Source organism: Cibotium barometz, chromosome 61 (genome assembly GCF_041138505.1).
Source record: "Cibotium barometz isolate CiBa-2024 chromosome 61, ASM4113850v1, whole genome shotgun sequence".
In the NCBI taxonomy this organism is placed as follows: Eukaryota; Viridiplantae; Streptophyta; class Polypodiopsida; order Cyatheales; family Cibotiaceae; genus Cibotium; species Cibotium barometz.
The window spans coordinates 12,806,456-12,818,727 of NC_141106.1; the positions used below are offsets into that span (position 1 = coordinate 12,806,456).

General features: G+C 43.5%; 1 protein-coding gene across 7 annotated transcripts; it reads left to right on the forward strand.

The window, feature by feature from the left end:
• Positions 1–607: 607 nt before the first annotated feature.
• On the forward strand, positions 608–11,163 carry LOC147604565 (uncharacterized). 7 transcript variants are annotated; one of them, XM_086795050.1, is made up of 6 exons: positions 608–1,022; positions 1,767–1,854; positions 1,955–2,099; positions 5,135–5,353; positions 5,441–5,497; positions 10,805–11,163. In XM_086795050.1, exons 2-6 carry the CDS (start codon positions 1,814–1,816, stop codon positions 10,895–10,897), a joined length of 555 nt encoding a protein of 184 aa, XP_086651176.1. In that variant the 5' UTR covers positions 608–1,022; positions 1,767–1,813; the 3' UTR covers positions 10,898–11,163. The 7 variants fall into 7 exon arrangements, 5 of the variants coding, with proteins under 5 accessions (XP_086651176.1, XP_086651173.1, XP_086651175.1 ...); XM_086795047.1 differs by having other exon boundaries at positions 2,013–2,099; XM_086795049.1 differs by having other exon boundaries at positions 2,013–2,099; positions 5,318–5,353.
• The last annotated feature ends 1,109 nt before the right edge of the window (positions 11,164–12,272 follow it).

A 12,272-nucleotide genomic window follows, 5' to 3' on the forward strand; every position in this document is an offset into this window, starting at 1 on the left:
TGCTTACTCTTTGCACTCACATACAGCTTATATATCTCTCTCTCTAAGTACACAGACCCACACACAAACACTTAGATGCTTCTCTCTCCCCTCAGCCTTGCACTTACATAACACAATAATCTCCCCTCTCTCTCTCTCTCTCTCTCCAACATGCTTGCCCTTCCATTCTCTTTGCCTACTATCTCTCTATCTTTCTCATTTAATCACATAAATGGCTTGCACACAATTCATTAAAATATGTTAAATGTGTTAGTGTCTATCTGTTTGATCACAAACACATCTAAATTGCGAGGGGTGGGGGGGTGCCTTATAGTTTGACAAAAAAAACAGCTTAGTCTACCACAACAATGATCATGCATTGTCCCATGATCGCCTAGGTATTGACCCGTGCTCATCCTGCAGCTACTCGACCACCACCTGCACCACCTCCAACCTATGTTGGGCTTGCCGAAGGGCGAACACGAGTTCAACGGAGACATGTAGCATCTCCAAGATCGAATGAGTGTGAATTTTTAGGAGGAGAAGTGGCTCCTTGGGTCGATGGCGAGAAACCTATTTTTAAAAAAAGGACACGTGGCGAGAGGTGTTAGCCCGGTTAGATATGACAATTACAAAAACTAAGAAGACCACGCCGCGCCAAAGGGGTTCGCAGGACGCCGTCAGCCGACCAGGTCTGAAAGTCCCTGAGTGTGAAAGCCCCGTGTGATCCCGACCTGTGTAGTCCGCCTTCATGCTGCCGCCATAGCTCAGAGCTTGTGTTGCCTTCAAGCCATGGCCACTTCCTCTTCGGATTACGATTCTCATCATCACGAACGGCACCATAGCCGTCACAGCAGCAGAAGCAGAAGAAGGAGGAGGCCTCATACCCGCAAGCATCACCATCGCCATCGCTCTGCTATCGGCAGCAGTCCAAGCTCCATGTCAGGATCGCCTTCCTCTTCATCAGAGTCCGCACGCAGCTCGCACAGCCTCGATAACCGCCAGGATCGCAGGAAAAGCCACCAAAGCAAACGCAAACACAGGTTAGTTTCCTTTCTGTGCTTCCATGGTGGGAAACGCAAACAAAGGTAAGTTTCCATTCTGTGGCTTCCATGGCGAACTTGTAGTTTCTCATCATAAAACGATAAACAACAGATCTGTCTGAATGAGATCCGTGTGCGTCTTGCCATGGAGGAACTCTTGCCATATGCATATACTACATGGCAGGGTCAGGCACCGCTGCAGAGCTGCTGTGTTCCTGTGGCTTGCCCTGTGGGTAGGATTATGGACTACAATGGAGTTTCAGGTTGTAGCAGAAATCTGATCTCAAATCTACCGAAATTTTTCCCTGAGTACGTAAAAGAGCAACATGTGCAAATAGCCCTGTGTTTTAATTCCACATGTGGAAGTCATGAGACTATTTGTAAGTGACACCTTTCAGGATGGCATGAAGCTTTAGATGGCTTAATTGTGGAAGACAATGTAACATTTGGAGTTGTGGCATTGGGGTATGTGCATTGGGCTTAGTGCGGTTCTGTCATGTGGGATCACGCGATCTGCCAGCTTGGCTATTATGTTAATGGATTCGTTTCATTCCTTCTCTGTTATTCTTACAAAAATTTGTGAAGACCTGAGTTGTGAATCTAGACTTTGGATATTTAAGGTAATGTTTGCATATAGATGTAGGTAACGATGTTGTGTTTCACATCACAAGAGCAGGAGGCAGTGACTTTGGTTAGAGCCGGTAGCTGGTATCTTTAATATAGCTTATGATATTTATGGTGCAGGCCAGAAGCTGACTCTAGCAGCGACAGTGACTCATGCGACTCTGCGTATGGTGGCAGAAAGAGGAGAAGGAAAGATAGGTCAAAGAAGGTACATTTCTCTCTCAAGAAGTTTATGCCACATGTTGCATGTAATGGTTTTCAGTTTATATAGAGTATGTGGCTTCTTTGAAATTGCAAACCCTGTGTAGGTCCTTATTTGGCTTTCAAGGCCATCAAGTTCAAGGCTTTTATGATATGTGGCAGCAGAGTAGAGATAAGAGCAAAGAGAAGGACTCTAAACGCAAGCATGCCAAGGATCCGAAACACAAGCATGGCAAGCTCAAGGAAAAGGAGGTAGGAACTATCACTGTGTAGGGTGCACCATCATTACTCTAAGGTTGTTATAAAATACTTTCCTTGCATGTCCATAGGCTTTTTGGCCTACATTTGTAAAAGGCAGTTCTTACCAATTTTTATTTTCTCAAGGTTGGCTTGAAAATTTGATATAAGATAGATTTTATTCTCTCTCTCTGTCTCTCTGTCTCTCTCTCTCTCTCTCACACACACACACACACACACACGCAAGAGAGAGAGAGAGAGAGAGAGAGAGAGAGAGAGAGAGAGAGAGAGAGGTCTTCAAAAGACCAAGAGGTTCTATGAGACCAAAAAGGTAGCACCATGTATCCATGATGAATACTGAACCATGGAAAAGGAAAAAACTGTGCGAAAGCAGCTACTTAAGCAAAAGTGTCCATGTGATGCTACATGATGACAATGTGTGGTCATACAGTGATACTATCCTCCTTGAGAATAGAATGTGAGGGCAAAAGGACGGAAGGACCAGATATACGAGAGATCAGAGTAAAACCACACAGCATGAAATATGTGAGTGAATATATATAAAAAGGTGAGTGCAGATATGTACAAGAGCCTCTCATATGTGAGGTGACTGTGCAAAAAGAAGACCAGTGCAGAAGCAGAGAAGGACGTCGGAGCTGAAGCATCGGTTGATGACTAAGGCTCGCGTTGATGTGAGGCAAAGCACTCTGAGGTGATAGTGGTAGCGGAAAAAGGTGACGTCAATGACGATAATAGTGGTGCAGTCTCTGATGACACGGGTGCTGCGTACCTGAAGCAGAGAGGGTTGCCGTCCTGAGTGGTGCAAGCTCTGGTGACACGGGTGCTGCGTACCTGAAGCAGTGAGGGCTGCTGTCCTGAGGGCTGTGCCAAAACGCACAAGATATGCTGGATGTGAGTCCTGATGTATGCGCTGAAGAAGGCTCAGATAAACGCTGATATAAACCCTGACGTAAGCTTGATGTAAGCGCAGATGTGGGCTGATGTGAGTTGCAGCAAAACGCAGGTGTCTGCTGAAGTAAAACGCTGATGTATAAATGCTGATATATGATCTGATGTAGGTGCTGGCATATGCTGAGATGAAACGCAGATGTGAGCTGATGTAGGCCTGATGCAAGCGCCAGAATACAGCCTGATGTTGGCTGATGTGAGCCCTGAAATAGGCAGCCTGGACCAGCAGAGAAAAACACAGATGATAGCCTCTGCTTGTAGGCGGCCAGATGGTACTTGATATGGCGATGAAGTGGTACACTGGTGATGAGGTATGGGCAATGCTATTTATAGTAAAGGGGCGTGCTGGTCGGTCACCATAAAGGTGTAGGCCAGCAGCCAAGACTAAAACCCCAAAAAATATGAAATATTAAATAACCAAAAAATCCCTTTTTAGGGCTGGAAAAGTGTTGTTTCTTCACATAGAAACACAAATCCGCCATAACATCTCTCCTCTGTGATGGGAGCTTGCCATGCCATCGAAGGGGATCCTAGATCTGCAGCCTTGGGGTGGAGGGATGAGACCTTAAAGATATGGGGCATTTGGCTCTCAAAAGGGATTGTGCACGCTCAAGTAGTGACACCCTGTGTACGTGGGGCCAGAGGATCATGTGTCCATGTAGGCCGTTGTGGATGTGGCTGGTCTTGTTGCTACTCCTGTTGGGCCACCATAGTTAGCGGCTGTGATCCAAAGAAATCTGGATGGAGGTCTAGGAGTTGCATGTCTCTTGGATTTCTGCCTAAGTATGAGCTCTTTGTGACGGCGAAGCTCCAGTAAACACACGCTTGAACATCTTTGATCCTCATATTGCATGACCCATGAGAGGGGGCTGAACCCATCCCAGAAGAGAGTGAAATCTCCCTCGGATCTTGTAGTAGGGTGTGTTGGAATGAAATCATGCCCTCTTGCTCCTCACACTGCCATGTGGCAGTGTAATATCCCACATGTAGGTTGGGCTTAACTTGGCCCCTCTATATAGGGCTAAATGCCCATTGGTCTCCCCTCATCCCCCACCTTTATTGGTGCTCTCACAGGATCTTTGGTGGGGGGGAGACCCGGCCGGTTGTTTCCCTCTGTCCGCGTGCTGTGCCTCCGTCCGCGTCGTGCTCCGCATTCCGTGTTCTTTCATTGTATCAAAGCCTTGTTGGCTCCTTCTTGGCATTGGGCTTCGCATCTGAGCCTCGTCGGCTCTTGCTCGGCATTGGACTTCGCTTCCAAGGGGTTGTTGGAATGAATTGCCCTCTTACTCGTCCCGCTGACATGTGGCAGTGTAATATCGTAGATAGTGGGTTGAGGTCAACTTGACCCCTCTATATAGGGCTAAATGCCCATTGGTCTCCCCTCATCCCCCACCCTTATTGGTGGTCTCATGGTATCTTCCCGTGGGGGGGAGACCTGGCCGGCTGTTGGCCTCCGTTCGTGTGCTGCGCCTCCATTTGTGTGGTGCTCCGCGTTCCGCGTCCTTTTAGGGTGGGCATCAAATCATTAGTGCTCTTTGTCCTCCACCTCACTAGTGGTGCATACTCTGCATATACGTACATCTCATGTAATACTAGAAGAGAGAGAGAGAGAGAGAGTCCAGATGAAGAACTTCAGTCATACTTTCCATTAATACATTGTTATAAAGCAATCAAAAGATTATATATTTTATCGATTAATCTATTTGTCGTTGCTTAATCGCTTTATTAATACAAAAATGTACATGATACAATTTAAATCAATTTGTCATTAATGAGTCTACGCCAGCTAATTAATCAATTGATTATTTCACTTAAAAAAATAATACTGATATGAATCCCTGATAGTACTATTATATTATACATAATCTCAAAGGTTTTTTTAATGATAACTTTTGTATTACTTTTAAGATTAATAAAATGTAAATTAGCCCATATCACCTGGCTTTGCCCGTTTTTGACCATCAATATTATATGAATCATAAAATCATTTGAGAATTCCTTTGGTTTAACATCTTGAAACTTGAAGTTGACAACCCTTCTCTTGTTTTTTTGGGGTTGATTTTGTACTCTTTGTGTGCAAGTTTCACCCATCATTGTTGGTTCTGACATCCTACTGCTGCCTGTATTTGTATGGGCCCTTTGAAATTGGAGCTGGGGTCTGCGGCCGGGTAATTTCACTCTTTTCTTGGATTTGGTGGATGTTGATGATCAACGGACATTGGGTTGCAACCTTTCTGGCACTGTGGAGTTTTATGGTCGAGCAGATCAAGGATAATCCAGGCCCTGTTCAGCTGTCCAGGGTAAGCATGAGTAATCTGGTCTACATGTCAATGTTCTGGAATATACTAATTTCTATATTGAAAGACACCTGAACTGTTTTATTTCAGTTCCTAGGTGAGACAAAGGACGATGGTGTGCGGCGAAGTGCTGTTTCTGGCAAGAAGGTAGCCACTTGAGTTTTGATGTTGAACATCCTTATGCTTGCATGCTTATTTATGAAGGCATTGGCCTTATCTATAACAGAGTAGGGAATACAGATCCTTGTTCTTCCTTTGCTGATGCGGCTGAATAAGATGATATGGTGGTAGCCTGGTAGGTTGTCTGGTCAATCGCAATGCTGGAAAAGTTTACCACCGACACTACACTTGGTAGAGGATGGGCACACTCAACACAATGGATACTTGGAAGAGTTAGAGAGAAAAGGGAGTGGAAAATGAGGGAGGGTAACTAATGCAACTGGTTGCATCTGAAAGCCTAACCTCTAATTTTGATCATACATGGAATTTTCCTCTTTCTTCCTTTGCTGCTGTGGCTGAATAAGTTCAACCAGCCCTTCTTATGATGGCCAGCGAGGAAAGGAGACTTGAATGGAACAGGAAGGAAAAAAATCCGTGCAGCCTAGAAACCAGACTGAAGAGAGAGCATCTCCAATGCAGTAAAATGAGTAGTTACCAGCCAGCACCTGTAGCAACATAAGGCCAGATAGGAACTAGGATGGGCACACAACGAATGTTTGGCAAGAAATAGAGAGAAAGGGAGTGGAAAATGAGGAAGGTAACCGATGCAGCTGGTTGCTTTCTCAAAGCTTAATCAAAGTTCAAACATGGAATTTCTGCCTTTCTTCCTTTCCCGGTGTGGCTGAATAAGATGAACCTTGCCTTGCTTATGGTGGTAGCCTGGTAGGTTGTCTGGTCTATGCTGGAAGTGTTGGCGAACAGAGAGGTTGGTGAAGAGACAATGCAGGAGAGAGAAGGGAGAGTTGACACCAAGAGAGTGTGAAGGGAGTCGTGGACACAATTCAAGATGCACACACATTATCATTAGACGGGGGCTATTAAATAGCCTTTGAAATACAAAAGATAAGGTTGTGGGGACCGTACAAAAATAAAAGGTCTACATCACACACACTAAAGATAAAATACTAGGGTGTGCACACACTTACACACATGGGTGTGTTCACACACACACACACACACACACACACACACACACACACACTCACAACACATTCTGCCTAAGGGAAAGTTCATACACATTGCCACTAAACATATTCAACAAATCCCCTTGGTAGTGGTAATGTGTCTAGAAGGCCCAAATATCATCGACCATATTTGCGCTGTCTTACTTCTCGGAATTGTCCTTTGCTGAATTGGCTTGCTCTTTCCTCTGCTTGCTGGCGATCTGCGTCCTGCATTCATTGATGAAATGTCCCTCCTTGTGAGAGTAGTGACACTTCCCTTTCTTCTTCTTGGAAGTATCTTCGGATTTGTGTTTATCTTTGACTTGAAATATCTGCTCGCCATGAGTGGGAGTGATGGAGTTGACTCTGGAGTGCTCCTTTTGCAAAAGAAGACTTACCAGCTCATCAAGAGTTTCTGGAGGTGCACCTCTTCTCATTGTGAGATTCAGAGAGGTACGAAAGCTTTGGTAGGAAGGCGGGAGTGAACTGAGAGCAGTGTTGACCAACTCTCAATCTAAAACCACTTCGTTGATGTTGAGCAGTTGTTCCTTGAGGTTTTTGATCTTAGTCAAATAATCGGTGATTGATGTACCTCCATCCATGCGAGTGTTATCTATCTCATGCTTGAGGTACATCACTTGACCCTCATTGTTGCCAGCTCCAAAACTTGTCATGCAAGCTGAGATATCCTGCAAGACCGGATGTGCGGGATGATGGTGCATTCGATTGAGAGGGAGATGATGGCAAGGGCCTGTGCGTCTTGAGCATCCGACTGCTGCTGGCCTTCAGTTTGAGGGGATTCCTGAGAGGGAGCTCGGTTGCACCTTCCGCTACCTCTGCTAATGATCTGTGTGGAGTAGTTGGCTGGATTGGGAAGTGGATGGGATGGTTGAGGCTCACTGCGAGAGACAATCCCCCAAAGACCTTTGGCAACGAGGATATTAAGGAGCATAAAGCTCCATAGGCTAAAGTTTGTGCCATCCGACCAGTCCTCAATTGTAAAAAATCCAAGAATCTTGGGGGCCATAGTCACCCACACAGAGTATGGAAACTCTCTTGATTGTGGAAGGATCCCCTTGTTCAGGGAACTCCAAGAAGTAAGAGTGCTAAAGAAGGCTGAAAAACTTGAGGTTACCAAAAGTTAAAGAAGGATGAGAGCACCTAGAAAGTGAAGTCTAGTTGTAAGTGCTAGCCTTCATCATGGCTGAGTCTGCCCTGTAAACCTGCACCTATTCTTGGGCGCTGATGACGTGAGTAGGGATGTCGTAGCACCTAGTCCATGCTATGCATGATTAAGTTGATGATCTTATACTTCATGATTGGACAATCTTTGAGGTACAGTTCACAGTTTTTGTATTCTTGTCTTTGCTTGTTTTGTTTTAGTGAATTAGTCATTTATAGTTTGTTTTGCTAATTAATCATTAAAAATTTGTTCAGCTTGTTTGTTAAAAATTCTTTTGTTGTGGTTTAACAAAGGATGTGTGTATGTGGGCATGTGTGATTTAGTTATGTGTTTGTCTATTTTTGCAAGTTATTATTATTATTACTATTTCTTCTTCTTGTGTGTCTCTATTAAGCTTTCCTATTTTTGATTTTGTTTGTTTTTAGTGATTCTCTTCTTTCTTTTAAAAGTATTTGTAAGTTCAGATTCATCTGGCCTTATGATGGTATATATAAGTGCTCGGAGATGGATTGCTAGAATCTTGGAAAGTACACACTGGGATCTTTTGAGTGTACTTGGAGGTTGAGTTACTGAATGAGTTAAGAAACTCCAGAATGGTGCAACAGAATGTAAAACCCCTTTTAAGTCAAAACTCTCTCAGCAGCTGAAAGATAACCAGAGGTAAATGTATGAACTGAATGTTAATATTTACTCCAAACTCTTTTTGTATCAGCTAGAGTCCTGGAAGAAGGCACTATCCAAATTTTGTCTTCCAATCTTCCTCTCATTAGAAGGGCGAGAATGTTATGTCCAGTGCTTGAGCCTTGGACTAAACGAGACTAGTACTTAGCTCGACACTATTTGTTTACCAGTGTGAATTGGTCATTGGACAATATGGTTGGGATTGTGGCTCATTTGTAGGTTCGTGTGGAACTCTACCTTGGGAGAGGGGCTTCCCAAGGGACCGAACTTGTTGTTGCTAGTGATCGTCATGATGAATGGGGGGGTGTGGTATGGGACGGCCATGCCTTGAGGGTGCGGGCTTGTCAGGGTTGTGTTGGTCTCTAGCTTGGGGGTGACTTACCCTTGCATATATGGTTTGGAGCTTGTGGATGGGTGGTGAGTTCTAGCTGAATCCCTTTATGTTTTCTTGTTCTCGTGCTCGTGTGTTGATAGTAAATAGTGCAAGTAGTTGATAGCAGAGAACCTTTTTTTTAGGGGGGGGGGTCAAAAATTGAGCATAATCCTACCTCTGCAGAGGAGGTTTTAGCGTATATATATATATATATATATATATATATATATATATATATATATATATAGAGAGAGAGAGAGAGAGAGAGAGAGAGAGAGAGAGAGAGAGAGAGATTATGCTAACGTGTACTAGAGACCCAAAGGGTCTATGAGACCAAAAAGATGTTGCATGTAATCCATGTGTAAATTGGATGTCATGGTGACGTGAAAAAAAAGAAGCAAGGCCTAGGTAGGTCCTTGTGTAATACAAGCTGTAAGCAGAAACAAAAATCTCATGTGTCCTGGATGGAATATGGGGTTGTGATATTTACCTCCTGCGGTGGACGTCCCTGTGGCATCGAAGAATATCTTTGATCTGAAGTTGACGGGTGAAGGGCTTGGATCTCTGAAGGTGAGGGCATCTGCTTCTATGGAGGGAGGCAGTCCAATATCTGATCACTCCATGTGTGTGAGTAGCTAGAACCTCTTGGGATCAATCACGGGGACCGGTCTATTGTGTGTGTCCCATCTGCCCCAGTGTGGCTCGCAGGGGCCAGGGTGGATACTGGCAGCTGTCTATTGGGGGCCAAAAAACCTTGATAAGAGGTGTGGGTGGGGTAGTGCCATCCTCTCCTATGTGTGAGGGCTCATCAGGGCCTTTCGATGGCTGTGCATCTATAGAAATCATCTTTGATTATTGTAGTGCATTTTGTATTAACAAGACGGTCAAATCCATTTGAAGAGGCAATGAAACCGCCCCTTATCCTCATAGTTCACTGGGCTCTGAACAAGTAGTGCTCCTCTGACTGTCTCTCCAGTTGAGCATAGTCTGCATATCCGAGCCTCCAGTGGGGTACCTTCTGCTCGTCTTGTCTCTATCCTGAGTCAGTGTGAACAAGCCCTGATATGGCCAATAGTAATCCTCATGGCATGCGACACATGTTTGCGAAGGTATCCACGCTTCTCAATAAAGTCATCCTCGTGACCCACAAGAAGCGTTTTTTGTTGCCTCTGACAAGGGCAAAGGCAAAGGCGGAAAAGGAAAACTCCAACAACACCAACAAAAACAAAGGCAAAGGCAAGGGTAAACAGGATTCAAGACAAAAGCAATGAATGTGATTACTGTGGCAGGATAGGTCATATTGAGGCTCACTGCATTGCTCGTCGAGATAGCTTTCGAGTAGCCAAAGCCAAGTATAAAGCCCAGGATGCTTTCGAAGCATCTGACAAGGACAATACCAAAGACAAGGGCAAGGACAAAGTTTTAGAGGAGGGATCTACCAAAGTAGTATGCATGGCAAAATCACAAATCCATCCCCTTCTTCACAAGATTCCTCCTAGTGATCAGAGAGAGATCCATAAGAGGTTAGTGACACACGTGAAGCGGTGGAATGGGTTGGTGATAGCGGCGCTTCAGCCCACATGACCAATCAAGCCCATATCTTGGAGGACTACCAAACTCTCTCTTCTTTAGTTCACATCGGGCTGATGGTTCATCTATAGACCATGTGCATCAAGCCAACTGGTCACCTGGGAGTACCAGGACTTTAGAAGAAGAAGAAGAAGAAGATTGTATTATCATCTACTGGGGGCCAAATATGACCCATGGGACCGACAAACTAGTACAAGACCCAAAAAAAGAAGTCTCCTTCTGTTAGAGAGAGAGAGAGAGAGAGAGAGAGAGAGGGCTTAATAGGGCATGGAATCTAATAGTTCATTCATAGGTTGAGGATTTCTTAGTTTCAAAATTTACTTTCAAATTTTAATCTAATATTGTGGACTAAAATGCTTTCAACTTCATTTCATGCTTGAGTATTCTCGATACTTAGTTTGTCAAAACATCACGATGAATCATGGATGAACACGAATTGACACTTTTTTATTTTTTGGCTGAAGATTCTCATGAAAGTTGAAAAGACAAAAGAGGACAGGCTTGCAGAAAACAATCGCAATGAACTTCTCAAGTTCTTGAATGCCAGCTATGACTGATACCGTAATATTTTTGTGTTGCGAGTGTTGTAGTTTGAAACCCTAGTATATCTGCAAGAGATCAATCATTGTACTTTGGCCCCTTTATTGCATGGGGTGGTACAAATCAAAGCTATGTAAAATTTTATGTGGCTGGTTCTAAAGTGTTGGTGATTATGGGGGGTTAATGATATAGCTGAATGTTTGGAGGAATGTATGGAGGTCACTTCTTGAAGATCCCTGTTTATGAGATTTTGTGGAAGTAGATTTCCAGTGCTCGTTCTTAATATTTTGGACGTTCAAAAGGACAACAACTTCCTTGTTACTTCCATCTTGCTTTTCATCAGAATTTTCTTGAGACTTTCAAAGTTCAACCTTACTTGGTTTAGTACCTGGGTGAACTACAGACTGATTTTTTTTTTGGGAATGTATTAAAACATTTTTGGTTTAGTACTCGTGAAAGTTCAGCTCGTATTTCTGTTATTTGATTGTGTCAAATCATTTTTCTTTGGTTATGAAAGAAAGGCCATTAGTTTACTAAGACGAATATTAGCAAACAGAGTCACTATAATGGGCACATAACGTTAGGGTATTTGTGGAGATCAATATGCATGTTTCCTTGAGCCAAACCCATGAAAAACATGGTTGGCTTTGTGATTCTAATTTCTGGTCCCTCACTTTAAATGGGCTTCATTCTGAGGTCCCAGTTCTTGAGCATTCAACCAATCTACTCAATTGTCTTGTTATTCAACCTCTCTGTCAGCTCACTTTTCTGAGAGTGGTTGGGTGAGGTAAGAAATAATCTGATCCATAAGCATTTTGTGATGATCTCCGTAACTTTGATTTAAAGTTAGTGCCTTGGTTTGATTATTGTAGTTGTTGGGGTGTGTCTAGTGATGAGTTCATCAATAAAAAATCTTGCCAATGGAAGCTCATGCATTTGGTATTGCCTTTGCCTCACCCTTGGTGAGGAACTATGTCAGCTTGATGGTGTACTTGCTCTTGCATTGCAGATTGCAAAAATAACCCAATCAGATCTGAAGCCACCAATTGGAAAGAAACTTATATCTAATTAGACTCAAGTAACTTTGAGCCTTCGCCATTGGGTTTTTAAAGGTGTGGTCTTGACATTGTTTTAATTGTCAAGATATTGTTTTCCTCGCTTTAGACTTCATTAGGAATTCTATATATATATATATATATATATATATATATATATATATATATATATATAGTATGTATGTATGTACCTAGATGAATCTAGCAACATGCCCAAATTCACCCAACAATGGATGTGCATGGAAATAGTCCACATAGCGGTGTTGTAGGGTTTGGGGAGCATTCATCCTAGGGGTGTTCGGGGAACGTTCATCCTAGGGGCGTTCTCTTGGTTGAT